The sequence below is a fragment of the Poecilia reticulata genome, chromosome 5, assembly GCF_904066995.2.
Source record: "Poecilia reticulata chromosome 5, P_reticulata-male-v2, whole genome shotgun sequence".
Classification (NCBI taxonomy): Eukaryota; Metazoa; Chordata; class Actinopteri; order Cyprinodontiformes; family Poeciliidae; genus Poecilia; species Poecilia reticulata.
In genome coordinates, this window is record NC_088834.1 from 8,342,151 (window position 1) to 8,360,378 (window position 18,228).

At 36.7% G+C, this 18,228-nt stretch overlaps 1 protein-coding gene across 12 annotated transcripts in view; it reads left to right on the forward strand.

Annotated features, from left to right (window-relative positions):
• dock3 (dedicator of cytokinesis 3) overlaps nt 1–18,228 on the forward strand; it is a 161,587-nt gene that overhangs the window by 124,249 nt on the left and 19,110 nt on the right. For all 12 annotated transcript variants that reach the window (XM_081606951.1, XM_081606943.1, XM_081606940.1 and 9 more), the window contains 14 exons: nt 4,061–4,142; nt 4,732–4,792; nt 6,111–6,258; nt 8,051–8,139; nt 9,255–9,380; nt 11,537–11,661; nt 11,979–12,141; nt 12,384–12,490; nt 12,767–12,938; nt 14,825–14,922; nt 16,102–16,185; nt 16,394–16,494; nt 16,899–16,980; nt 17,902–18,072. In XM_081606951.1, the coding sequence (XP_081463077.1) occupies nt 4,061–4,142; nt 4,732–4,792; nt 6,111–6,258; nt 8,051–8,139; nt 9,255–9,380; nt 11,537–11,661; nt 11,979–12,141; nt 12,384–12,490; nt 12,767–12,938; nt 14,825–14,922; nt 16,102–16,185; nt 16,394–16,494; nt 16,899–16,980; nt 17,902–18,072 (1,609 nt within the window). The remainder of the gene's footprint in view (nt 1–4,060; nt 4,143–4,731; nt 4,793–6,110; nt 6,259–8,050; nt 8,140–9,254; nt 9,381–11,536; nt 11,662–11,978; nt 12,142–12,383; nt 12,491–12,766; nt 12,939–14,824; nt 14,923–16,101; nt 16,186–16,393; nt 16,495–16,898; nt 16,981–17,901; nt 18,073–18,228) is intronic.

An 18,228-nucleotide genomic window follows, 5' to 3' on the forward strand; every position in this document is an offset into this window, starting at 1 on the left:
TGCTCCTTTCTGAGAGGTTTGAAGCTTGTTTTATTGTTTACAACCTAACACTGCTCTGAACTTTTGCTGCACAACTAACCTCCTGTGTTGCTTGGTTTTCAATAGCTTACTGATGTTCTCTAACAAAACTCTCAGAAATCCTAGAACAGCTGGATTGATACTGGGATTAATGTACATACAAGTGGACTTTATTTATTCATCAGCTGAGTTCTGATAGGAAATGATTCATTTAATATTTATTTGACTGTTGTCTAACACTTTGTGTTGGTCTATCACATAAACAAACATAGACAAGTAATCCTAGTTCTCCTGTTTCTGTAGTGAAGATGAAAAAATAGATACAATAATCAGTGCTGGCAAAACTCCAAACAGTATTTCTGTGAAATTTTCTATAAAAGTGATGAAACACAAAATGATAGTTGAGCTAATAGCAACCAACTGTGTAAAAGTCTGAATATTTTAAATCCAGCCTTTGCTAATAGTTCTTCTGCATTTCAGCAGCAACATTGTTTTTGTTCCTCTATGATTAAAGACTTTAGATCCCATTTTGACAGCAGAGTTTTCTCTGAATCCTGTCTTGTCAAGAGTTTTGAACATTAAAATCCCGTGAGTCCAAATATTTCTGTCTCACCTTTTAATTTTCTATTTTTTATTTAATCAGGAAGACTGTTTTATAAGTGTATTTCTCCAGCAAAGACCTGTTGTTTCTAGTGAAGTCATATGATGCCAAACTGAATACCTATGTTTAAATGTCTGTAGTCGCACAATAACCCTGTGCAGGATCTGCCACTATATAATTTGGAGAAATCAGGCATTAAGTTATGGAATGAGATCAAACTGTTGACTCAAACACACTGAACTAACAGAAGTAGTGAGTGTATGTGTGTGTAAAGTATTTCAGTTTTTTGAATGGAAGGCTGTCGGATCAGTGCTTTTATTTTGGTCAGTATGACTTTATTCCCTCATGATAACATCCCACAGGAGCTTTAAAACACTAGATTTTTTAATTTAATCTGTCTTCCTTTTGATTAAGCTGTATAGAATTTAAAGATATAACAAAATTATGACAATAAGGTAGAATGATATTCTGCATATTCACAGAGGACACCTGAATATAAATGCATGCCACACTTTTTAGATTTTTATTTATAGATAGAACTTTCTAGTTTTTAGATTTCAAACCTTTATAAGGTATTAACTTAAGTCACTGACTTGTAATATCCACATTTGAAAAAAATAAAATGTTCTTGATAAATACAGCGTAAGTGTTTTTGTCATGGGGTTCCTCTACAGGCATGGCGTATTTAGACGATACCTTGCAGTTCTGTTTATGCATCTGTGTGTGTGTGTGTGTGTGTGCGTGCATGCGTGTGTGTGTGTGTGTGTGTGTGTGGTGACTCTGAGCACAGTGAGTATTCATCTGATTTGGTGCATCCATGCATACTGTTGCGTGCGTTACTTTGTATATATGAGTGAGTGTCTGTATGTTCACACTTGATTTCTTCTGTGCTTGCATACATTAGATTCAATCAGGAATCGTTCTGAATGCACCTTGTTTTGTTACATTTTTATGTTCAGCTCATCTCTGTTTTTCTACGTGTGCGTGTCTCACTGATTTCCTTGCACTATGCAGAACAAAGCATGTTGAAGAGGGTGCCAGAAGCAAATAACTTTAAATATGTATTTAGCAGCATCTTGTCTGACTGTTGCTTATTTTGGCCACATATCATTTGCAGCATCCTTATCACAGTCACTTTCTGAATCAATAGAAATCCACCAACAACACGGGAGCAAAAATTGACTGTATCTCAGTCTTTCTTCACGCCTTATCACCTCCTATTTCCCACCTACCAACACACACACACAGCAGCCCCACTCTCCTACTGTTTATGGACAAAAACATATTTATTTTCTTTTGTTGTATTTGTTTGGGCTGCAGTATCACTGGGGGATTGGAATAAATCGTTTCTGTTTAAAGGCAGCAACATAGCGTGTGTTGTGGGGATTTGTTGGCCTTTGGAGGAAACTGAATTTCAAAGTTAACAGTAACCTGAGAGTAGCTTGTTTATAGTTGTGTGTCTGTAATAAAGAGTACATGAAGATTACTTTTCAGCATTCAGATGTTGTTTTTAGTGGGCTGGGCATATTGTGTTTATAGGGAAGTTTAGCTAAGGATAATCTACTGTCTGTTTCCAATTTCAGAAGGTAGATTTATTTTATGACCTACTGTCTGCTGTGTTCCTTTGACTTCATAATCCTGATTGTTCACTAATGTTTTCTAACAAACCATAAAGGTAGACCCTTATAGTTAAGTACATTTTGAAGGTATGTGGTTGCACTGTTTTTTTGTTTGTTTGTTTGTTTGTTTGTAATAAGCATAAAAGAGACTGAATGCAAATTCAACTCACACATTTTTATTTTTTATTTTATCTACAAGAAAATTAAAAAAACATGGATTTTTTTATGTCATTCACAATTAGTCTCTACTATGTTGTTGGTCCATCACTTAACATCTCTTTAAACAAATGTTTGACGTTTGTGGTTGTAACTTAACTAAATGTGAAAAATGTTTAAGGGGTATGTATATTTCTGCAAGCCAGAGTAGTTTACTGTCAGATTGTGATTTTATTCCATACGAATGGCCAGCTTTGTCTCTTATTTATTTCAGCTTTGTGTTTATTTACTTCTCAGTTGGAGTAAGCTCTGCTCATGCAGAGCATTTGGTTTTGTTTATAAAGATTATAGTTTAATTCTGCCAAACAAAGACAACATTTGGGTTCTTTCCTGAGCTCAGAGACCCAAATGTTAATGCAAAAAACTTTTTACTATTTGCCAATAAATGTAAATTTACTGCCTAGATCAGAATTGTGTCTTTGACATTAATGTGAGTTCAGTATAGTTCTTATTGTGTCAATTTTATTTTTTTTTATCCTTGCCACAAAGTTACTGAAGTTTATACAAATAAAATTTATAAGCAGTATGGTGACTGCAGGTACCTTTTGACAAAAGTTTGCCTGTGTAATAAACATAGCAAGAGTTGATTTACAAAACCAAATGGGCAAAAATGTCAGACTCTCAGTGTGCAAAGATGGTAGAGAAATTCCCCAAAAAGACTTTATATAATTTATATAATTACAACATAACATGATTCTGAAAAATACTGGTTTAGGAAGGTACAAATGCATTTATTTTTATAACCATTTAATAATTACCTTCCAATTTGTCACTAGTTGTTATTAACCTGGCATATGATATCACACTGTAAGCCATTCAAGTTTGTAGTGGCAAAATGACTAAATTTGGAGAAATTCAGTGAGTATTAAAACTTTAGTAGATAACTAACTGGCATATTGTCTAGACATTTCCAGAAAAGGTAACCACACCACAGAAACCAAAACAAATCCAGCTGAAAGAGCTCAATAAAGAAAAAGAAGTGTATTTGTTTCTCCTCTGCTGCCTGCTTGACCTTGCGCTCTTCTTTCTGTTTTCATCTGGGACTATGAATAAGCAGACAAAGAGCCACAAAAAAGCATTCTTGTTTAATATTTATTAAGCTATGACAAAATGTCCTCCGTTCAGTGGGACAAATGCTTCAGTATGTCCCCTAAAGCTCCCTCTGCTCTGCCTTCAGGCAGCCTGTCATGGGAGCAGTAGTGTCTGAAAGAGTGAACTCAAAAGTAAAACACCCTAAATGTGCATTTTCACTTTTGCTAAATTTAGTTGTCAGTTTGTGTTAAGTTATATATTAATATTAGAGGTGTCACAAAATTTTAAATAAATGAAATTGAAACAGTTTAAATAAAAATAAATAAATAACATGTAAATGAATTAATGAAAGCGGATATTTTGCTGATATGATTTGCATCTAGTTAAAAGAATGGTTAATTTCACCTTGACCAGTTAAAAGGTTTAATGACTTCAGAATTAACTTTTTCTTCCTCACACCTTTGATTTCATCTCCTTCAGGACTGAGATCAGACGTGCAGCAACATCCCTGCAGGTGTCCGAAAACCAGAGACTCCGAAACATTGAAGCTAAAGCCTTTGATTGTGTTTTTCAGCGAGAAGTTCATGGTGAGATTAAACAAGAACGGAGGACCAAAGAATCCAGAGAAGGTGGACCGGCTGTGTGCGCTGTTCACGGTAACCAGGACAAACACGTAAACAACATGTGTTTTGTTGCCATTTCAAAGGCAAAATCTGAGAAACTATTCAGGCATGATTAAAGCAAGGTTGCATTGCCCCCTGTTGATGCATGGTAGCATCAGACTGGAGACTTATTTGGAAAAAAAGGAAAGGAAAGAACAAGATATAGAAAATATGTTTTTTTCTGTAATAGCACAAATTTATAAATAAAAACTAACATGGATTTGGTCAGTGTTAGAGGATCTAATTAGTACTGAATATTACAAAACTATTCAACTGCAGGAACATCTTTAGCAGGTAATTGCTAATTAATTAACACAGATAATTAATTGAAATTAATGATCTGTGCCATTTTGTTGGTTTGAGCAGAAATGTAAAGCAATAAGTCACTCAAATAACTCAGATATAAAGTAAAGCTTAGGGTCAGTCAAAGGTCTCCTTTTTCATCAGTTTCTGTTCTAGGCTGGTTACTAATAATAATCCTGCTCAGTACAAGAGGAATCGCATGTTCAGACAATTGTTTTAGACTAATTAGTTTTCTTGACAGTAACTGTTTTGTTTTATTGTTTGCTGTTTCGGACTGAAGGATCTGAGCAACAAAGACATGAAGAGAGAACTCTACATCGTCTCACAAGTTATTCGAACAGGTTTGACTGATCTTACTAAGGCTCTTACATTGCAGTGAAACATATCTATGAGTTGACATTTCTTCTACTTTAGCTGTTTTATTTTACAAGTAAATGTTTCAGATCATCAAACAACTGTCAGGTAAAAATAAATGGAATAAATACAAACTCGGTTTTCAAATGATGACTTCATTTAATCAATAAAGGTATTAAGAACCGATGACAAAGTCATTGACATCCATCTGTCTGGGAAGGACTACAGATCTATTTCATAGTTTTTGTAGCTTCAGTAAACTACAATAAAATATCATCAACAATTAGTGAGAACATGGAACAGGGGTGAATCGTCCATGGAGCGGTCAACCAACCAAAACTATTTTACACATCAACAACTCACCCAAGAGATCAGAAAGGAACTCTGAACAATATCTAAAACACTGATGGCTTTACTTGCATCAGGTAAGACCGGTGTTCATGATTCAGCACTAAGACTGAGACTTGGCACGATCCATTATGTCATCCTTACCAGAGCTCCAAGGCCAGAACCACTGCAAACTAAAAGCTGCACAAAGACCCGTCTCATATTTGTCATGAAGCCTCTTCATGATCCCTAAGATGTTTAGTTAAATATTCTGTAGGCTGGAGACACTAAAGTGGAACTTTTTGGAACATTGGAGCATTAATTCTGGTCTTTCCTCAAAGAACAATAGATACCAAAGTTATTGTCCTAAGATGTTCTAAAATGTCCGACAATGTTCTAAAGCACCGCAATAAGTCCACCTCTAAATGCTTAAAAGAAAACAAAAAGTCCCTCCAATGTAATTTAAACTAATTCAGCAAAGAAGAGTGGGCCAAAAAACCTCTACAGTGATTGAAAAGACTCATTGCCAGTTATCACAAACCCCTGGTGGCAGTTTTTGCTGCCAAGTGAATAACAACCATGTATTAAGCTTAGGGGGGATAACTTTTTTATATAGGGTTAGGTTGATGGGGTTTTTTTCTTGATAAAATTGCTTATTATATTTACCCAGGTTATTTTTGTATGGTATAAAAAAACATTTATTTGACAAAGAAAGCTAATACACAGTACTGTTTAAAATGCCTTCCAGTATCGCAAAGAAGAAGACCTTGTAAAGGTTTTAACACTTTACACGGGCAAAAAATCAGCTGCAAAAAAAAAAAAAAAAAGTATTTTTGGGCTTGTACAGAAACATTAATCAAAATTACTTTTGTATTTTTGAATCTGTTTGGTGATTATTTGTGGTAATTTATACATAAATTACCAACATTTTTCTTCCATGCAGTTCAGCAAAACTACACGATTTGATCCTTTTTACAGGCCGCATGCTGCTGAATGACAGTAAGAAAGGCCCGCCACATATCCAGTATCGCAGACCGTACGGCTGCGCTGTTCTGGCCATGAGCGACGTGCTGCAGATCATCTCAGAACTCAAAGAGGAGAAAGACTTTGTTCTTAAAGTCTACACGTGAGTGGCTGCTCTCACACATATGACTAGTTATAAACTGTTCCTTAAAGGGTTGAAGATCTGATTAAGACAGATTTGCACTGTCACAAACTGAGTCACAGCATTAATCTAAATGTGTTCAGGATGGAGCGGATCTAGAATGTGCATTTCAGTGTTTCGTGATAGGAGAAATTAGATAATATTCAATTCTTTTATAACTTTTCCATCTTTAGGTGTTTTATTTAAACCTGTCTGGAGGAAACATAAATAAATAAATAAAAGTTGCATTAACTTGATGCATGAATATGCACAGCCTTAGATGTGCATATTCACATCTAAGGCTTTTATTTACCTTTTCATCCTGTTTTCATCAGTTTTCCTTTCTTGGTTCATGCCAAACCCAAAGTGACAAACCCGAAATAAACTGAGGCTGTTCTTACAGAAATATTTTTGACATCTGCTCATTTGCAATAACTCGCAGAGAAGTTACAAAAATTTAAATTATCTGATTGCACAAAGGCACTGGTCACAAATATGTGACAACAGTGACCCTGCAAAAATTGGATGTTTCTCCGGAATTGTTGAAAATGTAAAAAGGAAACTGGTCAGGAAATGGGCTGATTGCTACGCTGAAGAAGCTGCAAGCGGTTTCTGGCAAGTACTGACTGTGATGCATCTGTTGCATCCTGCCTGTTTGTTTAAATATACTGGGTTAATGATAGAAACTTTCTTTAAAAATGAAAATATCCAGGATTGGCAAAAATTTTCAAAATATTGAGAGATAAAATTCAAATTCTTAGTCACCATTTCAAAAGATTTGGGACTAAAACCACCCAGTGCATCATAAAAATCATTAAAAAAACATCAAGAAATATGGTTAATTTTGGTTCATTTGAATTGTCACTTTAAAAGTGGAAATGTTTTAAAATATTTCTTATTGGTCTCATTTATTTGGTCACAAAACCCACATTTGACCAAGGATGGGAATACTTTTTATTTCCACTGTATACCCTCACAAATCTCTGTAGATTTCAATAGAAACTGTTAGAACTAGTATTGGTGTGTTTTACTAAAAAATGGATAAGGAATTAGTTTTCTTCTTTACAGCCATGGTGAGATTTACTTTATGCTGACATAGTATCTGGTAAAGAATAAAGAGTCTGTTTTATAATGCCCTGTTTTTATAGTTTTACAGATTATGTTGCCAAACACTGAATGCTTCAGTCTCTGAGATTAAAGATAAACCAAACATGAGGGAGGATACAGAGTACCAGAGACACCTTGAGCTTTAATGTTGTGTGTATATCAGATTCATTGCCTCTTTAATCTTTTTTTAATGTTTCACTTTCAGTTGTTTTTTTTTCTCCCATTTTTAGTCTTACTCTTTATTATGGAAAACGGCAAAGAAAAATATGATTTCTCAATCTTTTATTCCCCAATGCAATTAACTGTTATTTTACGCACAAACCTTTAAGAATTCATGGCCTAAAGCAGAGGAATTACCTGTTGGCTAAAACATCTGAAGAATTGCCTGCAGGAGGCCTGAAGTGCTTCTCATAACATCATTATGTCACTGTTTGTGTTGCTTACATGTCTGAATACATATACAATACATCCTCTCCCTGTGTCTAGACAATAAGACTATGTGCACTAAACATTAAGGTTTTGGTGATGTAGGAAATGGAAAAGTTCATCCTCAGAATGACAGCCACAGTTATCATTTACTGACGGGTTTTTTTTTCTTATTGTCAAACTGTTTCCTCTTCTAATATTTTTTACACTTTGATGTAACAGCATTTTTTTTGGCTTCCAGGTGTAACAATGAGAACGAATGGTATCAGATCCATGAAAACATCATCCGGAAGTCAAGCACCAAATACACAGCGCCCAGCACCAACTACGGTAGGGACGAGCTATTTTAGTGGTTCAAACAACAAATATGTTTTAATGTGCATTAATAGCCGCTAGTGGAAACCGTCTTGACTGCACTGCAAACTGCAGAAGCTCACATCAATGGTCTTCCTGATCTCCACTCTAGGAGGTCAAGGAAAATGTTTGAATACTGATCCACCATTAAGTTTGGGCGCACTGCATTGTGTTTTTATTATTTTTGATTCCATCTTTTTTTCAATGCCTTTTCAAGTTTTTAATATTAATTCAGAGAAACATAACAAAAAAAAGCATATTCACTATTTTATCAGCTGAACTAGTAACTGTGTTCACACCTAAAATACTTAACATTTTAAAACTGTTTTGCTTCTCTGGATCACAAATTTATGTTTTTCCTCTTCCTTGCATATTCTTGTTATATCAAGTCTTATGCATTTGTGAAAAAATGAATTCCCAATGTAAAACAGTAAGCAGGCTAAATGGCAAGTAAATAATGAACTTTAATTAACTAAATTAACCCCTTGCTGTCACTTTCAAACCACTTTTCTGTTAGACAATTGGCCCATGTGGACACTGCTCTCAGTTAAAGGGTTTTAAACTAATGCACACAGAAGCTAGAAAGTTAGAAAAAAATATGCAAGCCTCCCAGGAGAAACTCCTTAACATCATCTGACTGATTCATAGATGTCATCTCTTTGACATCAGCTGGAAAATCATCTTAATTGGTTTCTCTGTAGGAGACTCAGCCTGACCTGGAGTTACACCCTGAGCTCCTGTGGCCACAAAGCGTCACACATTTTAACTGAACTTTGTGGTTGGTTCGATCTGAAATGTCATTTGAGACTGCCTCAGTGAAGTCTGTAGAGTTCTTATCAGATGTACGAATTAATACCATCTGTATGAAAGCAATTAAGTAATTACCCATGTAATTAATTTCGGTTTGCGCTTGTGTTTTTAAGAGCAGAAATGCAGCTATTTTTGCTCTTCTTTGAAATCATTTGGTCAAGTTTTTTCTTTTCCTTACATGTGCCTTTCATTCTTTTCCCTTTTATTTCTGCTTTTGTTCTGCTCTCTTATTTTCTGTGAAGTGACTCATTCTCAAGTCTTCTCCCCATGAAATCCTGCAGGACTGATCATCTCCCTGCAGCTGCTCAGAGGTGACATGGAGCAGGTCCGCAGAGAAAACCCTCTCATTTTTAGCAGGGGGGTAGCCATCACTCGGAAACTGGGATTCCCAGATGTCATCATGCCAGGTGAGTCACATCCTGCACAATGTGCTCCAGTAACACGTGTCCACCCACACTGTTTGTTTTATTTTTAGGTTCTGTCTGAACGCAGCACAATAATCAACATCAGGGAAATATTAGAAGTGATAGTATTCCGAATTTTACTTTTGGAAAGAGTATTTTGAGTAATACAACTTACAGTAATTAAAGAAATGAACTGGATATTGATTATAGGGAGATGTGGGGTTCACTTACTTTTTATGTCTTTTCAGACATCGGTTGTGCCAGCACCGTCTCTGCAGGGATTTGGAATGGGTTGATGGTGTAAATACGGTTAATAACATTTGTACTGTTAACATTTGCTTTGTTTCAGCACTAGATTCTTAAAGTAGAAGGAGCTAAATATACATAGGATCAATAATGCCTGTCAAGGTCAACGGATCTGAGTAATTTCCATCACTTCTTGCACCAGGTTGCTGATTTTATCATTCTAGCCGTAGCAGATGCACCTGACAAGCCTTTCCTTAAAACCTACAAAACTTCTGCCTAGATAAATCTCTTTGATATCAAGTTTCAAAATGATTACTTTGTAAAACTTCCTTTGCATCAAAATTACCCAAAGCTTTCAACAGAAGATATGTTTTCATGCTGTCTGAAAGATGCAAAAGTTCCCTTTAAAATTTCAATTTGCTCTGGTTAAAACTTATATAAACACATATTAAATGGGGCTGGCTTTCCCCTAAATGTGTGGACAAACTCCCAATTAGATAAATGCCATTTCCCCAGTTAATATGTTTTAGGAATAAATGTGCCTCTGTATTTTGTTTGATAATTAGAAGAACTCCTGTTTGCATACATCTACAAATAGCTTTGTGCAAAGACCCAGACATAATCCTCAGTCACAACCTAAGGCACTACATAACATTTTATATTGCTCAAGTCTCACAAAAGACTGCATTGTTTTTTTAATAACTTGGTTGATTTATTCCAAGACTTGACCTGCTCAGTTTACATTTTGAGTTCAACTTTTGTAGCTTCCTTTTTGTAACAAAACATGAACATCAACAACGTTTGAGCTATTTCACAGATGTTCGTCATCAAAATGCAGAAACAATTTCAATGGTACTTTAGACTCTTCAGCAAGTACTGCCCTGTCTTTGTTCCATCTTAACACGGCTTTATGAAGCTTCACCACAGTGAGACAGAGAACATAATAAATCCATGCACGCTCCTGCGGCGTGAAAGAAATATGAGATCGACGCGTAACTATGACAGGTCATGTAATATGTTTAACTTCAGTGGATTTCTTATGAATGCATCAAGTAACTTTCTAGTAAAGTCTCTGTTTTTCAAGGTTCTTACTAATGTATAAATATCCTCCATCAGCTATGTGGGCTTTTAATTTACTGTACAGTCAAATCTGTCCTCAGGTCAAACATTTTGCTAACACAAGTGGCATCCTGTCACATTGTGGTCCTCATCTTGTGAGTTTATGGAGCACATATTTTCATTCCGACCTGTTAATTTGTTGATAATTTCCATATGCTGATTTTAATATTAAAATATATCAACAAACAATCTTAACCTTCAGGTGCACTTAAGCTGCACTTAGGTTCTCTCACATGGAATAACACAGCTGTGTCTGTGGCATCAGATCCTTCCTGTTTTGTTTTATGTGTATTTATAATCAGAATTTAACATTTAGCCCCCAACTTACTGTGTTATATTTTCAGAAATTACCCAAATAAGCACGGGGAGTAACATTAACCCTGAACCTGTCCTCTAAAGCAGAGACGGCAGGGCTGCATTGTAAAACACACAACATGCCAAAGGGTCTTTCACACCTCTTTCACACACAATAAGCACTCCTCCCCTCCGGCAGAGATGGAGTGAGTATTTAACGCCCAACCTGATGTATTAGAGGTGACACCTCCTCTGTAAGGACGAGCTTAAAATGACAAATGAATCCACACAGGATAACACCGGTCATTTGTCTCCTGTACGTTAAAGATATTCAGCTTTAAATGTGTCTGAGATTTAGTCTGTGCTTGAGGACACGTGTGTCCTTTAGACTCTGTCTTTGTATGCGACAATATGTTTTATAGTATTTAAATGTAAACAGACTGAAACAGTTAATTGTATGTTATTATAATTGTTGTTTTTGCATCCTTTCCTGGAATCAGGTGACGTCCGTAATGACCTGTACCTGACTCTGGAGCGAGGAGACTTCGAGAGGGGAGGGAAGAGTGTTCAGAAAAACATCGAAGTGACCATGTATGTCATCTACGCAGACGGGGAAGTGCTGAAGGTATGAAAGTGGTCCTGCATATATATGCTGCTCAGTTTGATATCAGTAATGTAAGAAGTGGAGCATAACAACAACTTGCAAAGGATGAAAGCAGCAGTACTTCTGCAGTTGACCTCAAATGTATCTTTACCATGTGCAGATTTATGTTTAAAATTCAACCAATAAATATATTTAAATACTTAACGTTAATCCAACTTATTGTTCCCAATCAACAACACCTCACACATCTAAAAAGAGCTGCTTAAAACTGCAGTTATTGCATCTTTTTTTACGTTTGTTTGTCTGTGTTTGCACAAACTCTCTGGCTCCCCCTGCAGGACTGCATCAGTCTGGGTTCAGGGGAGCCCAACATCCCAGAGTATCGCTCCTTCGTCCTCTACCACAACAACAGCCCTCGCTGGAGTGAAGTGATCAAGCTGCCGATTCCCATCGATCGTTTCAGAGGCTCCCACCTCCGCTTCGAGTTCAGACATTGCTCAAGTGAGTGTGTTATGCATACGCTCAATGGGTTAACAGAGCTGGCAGTGAGAAACTTATTATAAATAAGACTGTGAAACATATTATTGGTGAATTGTAAATCAAAGGTAACCATGTCATCATAAACTGACAATTCCCAAAGCTCTTGATAAGTATTTTTATTGCTGGCTGTTACAGCAGTAAAACTTTCATTGCTTCTCTCTTTTTACATTTCTATTTCCTCCCTGTTTTCTCTCACTGTACAGCAAAAGATAAAGGAGAGAAAAAACTTTATGGCTTTGCCTTCACGCCTCTGATGAGAGAGGATGGAACTACATTATCTGACGAGAGCCATGAGCTGTATGTCTACAAGGTCAGAGAAAAACGCTGCATACTCATATGTTTGTTCATCTTCTTCTATTATAGACTTTTGTCTGGAAATAATATTCAGTTCTTTTGCACTTCCAGGCTTTCACTATACTGACCAGTTCAAAATGTGAAAACTGACAAAATACAAATATTAGATTAAAAAAGTGAATCAGATTTCTTTTGATTTTATTATTTAAAATTTAAATGAGCATTAAAACAAGAGAACTTGTTTTTAAATGTCTCTACCTTTTCATCCTTTTTTTCTTCTTTGTGGGTTTAGTGTGATGAGAACACAACCTTCAGCAACCACGCCCTCTATCTTGGCCTTCCATGCTGTAAGGACGACTTCAACAGCTGCCCCAACATCCCGTCCAGCCTCATCTTCCAGCGCAGCACCAAGGAGACATTCTGGATCGCCACGCAGCTTTCCTCCACCAAACTCACTCAGAACGGTAACCAGTTAATCCACTAGCTTTTAGATCCTCTGTCAGAAAATTAAATCTTTCAGTTATAAAAAATTTAATAAATACATTAAAAACATCTCAATTTTACAGGGAGACAGAATCTTTCATATTAGGCCTAGTAAACATCCACATTGTCAATGCTTAGCATAATTTTGCTCAATAGGTTCTGAAATAATGTACTAAGGCCTCAAATATAGCAAAAGAATGTGACTTCAGTTTTTATCGCTCACATTATGATAAAAATATAGTCACCAACAGCATGCTACAATATATAACAAAAACAAACACTGGTGGGAAGTTTCCCTATTTAATATTTGTTTCCAGCTGAGTAGCTGACTACCCTGTGAGATATTCATTGAGTTCAGCAGACAGATGACCTGGGGATAGAAACTGTCTCTGTACAGCTAGTTTTTGCCATTAGCACTCTGTGGCACCGACCAGAAGGTAAAAGTCAACAAATATGGCTTGACCTAAATATTGGCCTGAGACCTGAACAGGTTATGAACAGAGGGAATGTCAGTCCTGATGATCCTCACAGGGACACCAAGTGGTTTGTTGCAGTTTGGACCTCTATTGTACAGTGGATGAGCCAAACCACACAGACATGGACGGACGCAGGACAGACTGGAAGAGGACAGTTTAGTAGTTGACCAGCAGAAATCTATGCAAGACCTTCTTTCAGATGGAGTGGATGTGTGAGGACCATCTTGGTTCCTGAGAAAACTGGAAAACAGATCCTAGGAGCAGGAAATGATCCACAGTCGACAGAATTGTTGAGAATGACGAGGGGAGGCAGATGATAGGTTTTAGTCCAACTAAAACCTGCCGTCTTTACTAGGTTTAGCTCCAGGTGGTTTGACTGCACCAGTGAACCAGCCTATCTGTGTGCAGACTCCATCACTGTCTTGGATTAGAATAAAGACAGTGGTGTCATTCAGGAATTTTATACATGGATCGGTTGATGTGCAGCCATTTTTATACATGAAGAAGAGGAGTGGGGAAAGATCATACTGATGTTGATGTCAAGCTGGAAAAGATGCTTCCCAGCCTAACCTGTTGCTTCTGCTGGTGGAGGATTTCTAACTTGATGGTGTTGATGGCAGAGCTGAAATCAATAAACAGGATCCTTGTGTATGTCCCTGGATGGTCGAGGTGGCACAGGACAAAGTGTAGAGCCAGGTTGACCCGATCTGTCGGCCTGGTAAACAAACTGCTGGCGGATCAAAAAGGAGCCTGTGATGTCCTTCAGATGCTTCAGCAGCAGGCACTCAAAGGATTTCATGACCACAGATGTCAGCACCATAGGCCTGTGGTCATTTAATCCTGTGATGGTGTGTTTATGTGGACTGGAATGATGGTGGAGCTTTTTAAGCAGATGGAACCTTACAGTCTTAGAGACTTGAAGATATCAGTGAAGATGGGGGTCAAGTTGTTAAGAGAGGGGAGTTTCCTAATGGACCTGGGCTTCTACACACTCAGACACTGGAAGATCCTATTCTCATCATCATCTTTGATCTGTACAGCAGGCAGTGGTGGGGGATGTGGGGGTTTAAGGTGTTGTTGGTGGGAGGTTTGGGAGGGCCCTCTGTGTGAGGTGTGAAGGGCCAGCAATCAAATTTACAAAATAGTAGATCCTCGGCTAGACTTGGTGACACAACATGTGGGGAAGGTTTCTATAGCTGGAAATGAACTGCAAACATGTTGTAAAGGCAAACCACCTCTTCACAGCTAAGCATATTTGTTTATATTAAATACTTTTTGAGTTGTCATATTTTCCTGATTCTGTCTAAAGTTATTAATCCAACCATGTCATAATCAGTTTTCCATTGGGTCATTTCATCATTGTGTTTATTATATTTCTATTATTTTCTCAGTGGACCTCCTGGCTCTCCTTAAGTGGAAGGCCCATCCTGACCGGGTCATGGACATCCTTGGGCGTCTGCGACACGTCAGTGGTGAAGAAATAGTCAAGGTAGGTGAGGTTCACTGTGACAACAAAAGGAAGGAGGAAAGCTCTGTTTGGGTCCATAATTCTTATTACATCCAAATATTTGTCTTATGATCATGAAGTTTGTCTTTGCAACAGTGAGAAACTGCAACTAAGTATTATTTCTGCAGGATGTCAGTCCTATTTTTTTATTTTCCATTTAGCCTGATAGATTAACAGCTTTCTTTTGTCTTTTATTTGAGTTCAGCTCACCGGCTTCCCCTGCTGTAGTGTGATGTCCCCCAGGTGATAATATGCTGCCCTTGTCCCAGATGTGTTGTTAAAGGATAATGATTTTTACTGTTTGGCAGCTCACATCATCTGAGGTGTGAAAATGTTGGCAGCACATTTCAACACAGTTTAATTTGACTGTACTTTATTCATTTATTTATTTATTTTTTTACAGTTTTGTAAAGATTGAAGTAATTCTTTTGAAGTTGCATTGATGGTTGGCTTGTTGAAGACCATCTGGCTGTCATGTTCACTCAGTGTTTCTCTGCATATACTCCTACAGTGACCTCTGTATCAGTCTGCAGTCAAAACTAACTCAACATTTTGACCCATTGTAGATAAACAAAGCTCCCAGCAGACTACACTACGATCAACTTGTTCATGTTTTTATTATATGTTTAATGCTCATTGTAAGTCTTCACATCATTCGCTTTTTTCTCATTTTGTTACGTTTTAGAGTTTTTCTGAAGCAGAGCTTCGCATAGTTTTCATTTTTTGTAAGAATTGTAAACATTGAAACATAATAGACACATAAGTATTCAGATTCTTTGGTAAGACACTCAAGGTTGTGCTCAGATGCATTTTGATTTCCACTGATCATGCTTCAAGATGATTGTACAAGTTGTAGTTGACCTTGTGTATCATAACAAAACTCTGCCATGAATTCAAAGGAACTTGTTGTAGACATCCAACATCAGACTTTATCAGATCAAAGATCTATTGAAGGAAAGAAAAGCATTAATAGTTTAGAAAAGCTACACTTTTTTTGGAAATGGGAGAAGTTTGAAATCACCAGGGCCCTCCTTAGATCTGTCCACCTTATGTTTTATGTTAAAGCAGATCATTTCCTTGTTTTTCCATTAGCATGTCGGATCACGTCGTTCTTCAGGGAACCCAAACATGTGTTACAATTTGTTTGTGTTTTTTTTACAGTTTCTTCAGGATATTTTGGACACATTATTCTCCATCTTGGATGACAACACAGACAAATATGGACCCCTTGTGTTCCAGTCATTGGTAAGATAGTTTGTTGAAAGAAATAAAGCAGGAAAGCAATTAAATTTGAGTAAAGACTCTGTAAATTCTAACATGTTTATATAACATCACAATTTGCTTCAACATTTGGTACAACTATTTATCTTCTGTTCATTTTTCTTTTACCTTTTGCAAAGCTTATTGCTTATTATTTATAATTATTATTAATAGATTTATCTCTGTCTTCCAGGTTTTTATCATTAACTTGCTCAGGGACAGTAAATACTACCACTTCAGGCCAGTGATGGACACATATATCCAGAAACACTTTGCAGGAGCTCTGGCCTACAAGTGAGTTTTTCTGCCTCTGGCTGCAACCTTGTTCCTTTAACCAAGGGTGAAAACTTGATCTATTCTCCAAATTGATGATCTGAAAAAATACTCACAATAATGACAATGAGACGCTGCACGAGATGGAAATTAAATTTCACTGAGCTGAGAAAGTTTGGCTTATTTATAAAATACTGCAAGTTTTTTTAATTAAGAGTTTCTTCTTTGTCATAAAGATCTACTAAATCAAGCAGATGAAAATGAAATAAAAATTCATAGTCAAAGTCAACTTTCTGTGTTTACTGAGATATTACTTGGCCACCTGGTTTGGTTAATTAATTACACCACCTAATAACAGCATGTGAGTGCAGCTTTTTGTAAGGCTGTTGTAAAGACAAGTGATGTGATTATTGTTTGTTTTCCAGAGAGCTGATTCGCTGTCTGAAGTGGTACATGGACCGCTCCGCTGAGGTGGTCAGACAGGACCACATTCAGGAAGCAATGAGGGTAAGAATGAGCAGAAACTCACAGCTTTAATACCTCAGATTGTCAAAGTAGAACCACACATGAAGCAGTTCACATGTTACATTATGTAAATTAGATCTAAGAAAACTAAATGCAGTTCTGTAAGTTGTCAGATATATTTACATGCTCCATTGCAACCAAGCCTGTAATGTTACATGCAGTTGTTGATTTGTACAGTTTCTGTAAATAATATGCTTTTCCTAAACCAAACCAAGCCAAAAACAAAGAAAATAAATGCTCTGTTTTCTTTAGGATTATATTATTTCTATGTGTCCTTGCTCTGCCTACTGACAAAGAATAGCAGCATTTATTTTAAAATGGCTGGTCCATTTTTGTAGGCACTGCAGACTGTACCACTTTCATTCAACAAAGCTGCTGAGCAGTTTGAAATATTCATCAGACTCAAACATCCATCTCAAATGAGTCACACTGTCATGTAGAAGTGGACAACATGAATTATTGAGAATAGTTTTGACATATTCTGCAGCTTTGGCTCCTAATTCTTAATTCATCTTTTTGAAGTCTCTGTGTGCTTCAGTTGTTTTTAGCTTGTGTTTGTTACAGTATTTTAATTTATTTTACAAACTGTGTATAAACTCGTTTGTGATGTGTCCTTCTTATTAAGGTCATGCTCAACATACTGCAGTTAAATTAAAACAACTGGATTCAGTTTGCTGAATTTCTTTTGAGTTGTAGTTCATTCAAATCCAATTTTCGTCATCTAGAACCTAGATTGAAACCACATTTTTACTCTGAGGATAATTTTAACTGTTTACTTAATGTATTTCTATTTTCAAAGCAAACTTCTCTTACATATTATTCAAGCTGTTTTCTGTGTTTTAAAATTGTTTTTTTAAGTATCTCGCATGTATTTTTCTGTCCTAAACATCAAACTGTTATCAGGCTCTGGAATATCTGTTCAAGTTCATCATCCAGTCTCGGATCCTTTACTCCCGGGCCACCTGCGGGATGGAGGAGGAACAGTTTCGAACCAGCATCCAGGAACTCTTTCAGTCCATCCGCTTCGTCCTCAGCCTGGACAGCCGCAACTCGGAGACCCTCATATTCACTCAGGTGAGGGGAAACATTTTTAACCACAAACTGAACACAGTCATTTTACTTCAAATCTTTCATTCTTTTAATGAACTGAATGTCACTGCTCCACTCATTTATTCAGCTTATGTCATTATGCTTTACACAAGACTTTAATTTGCTTCTATAACATCTAGT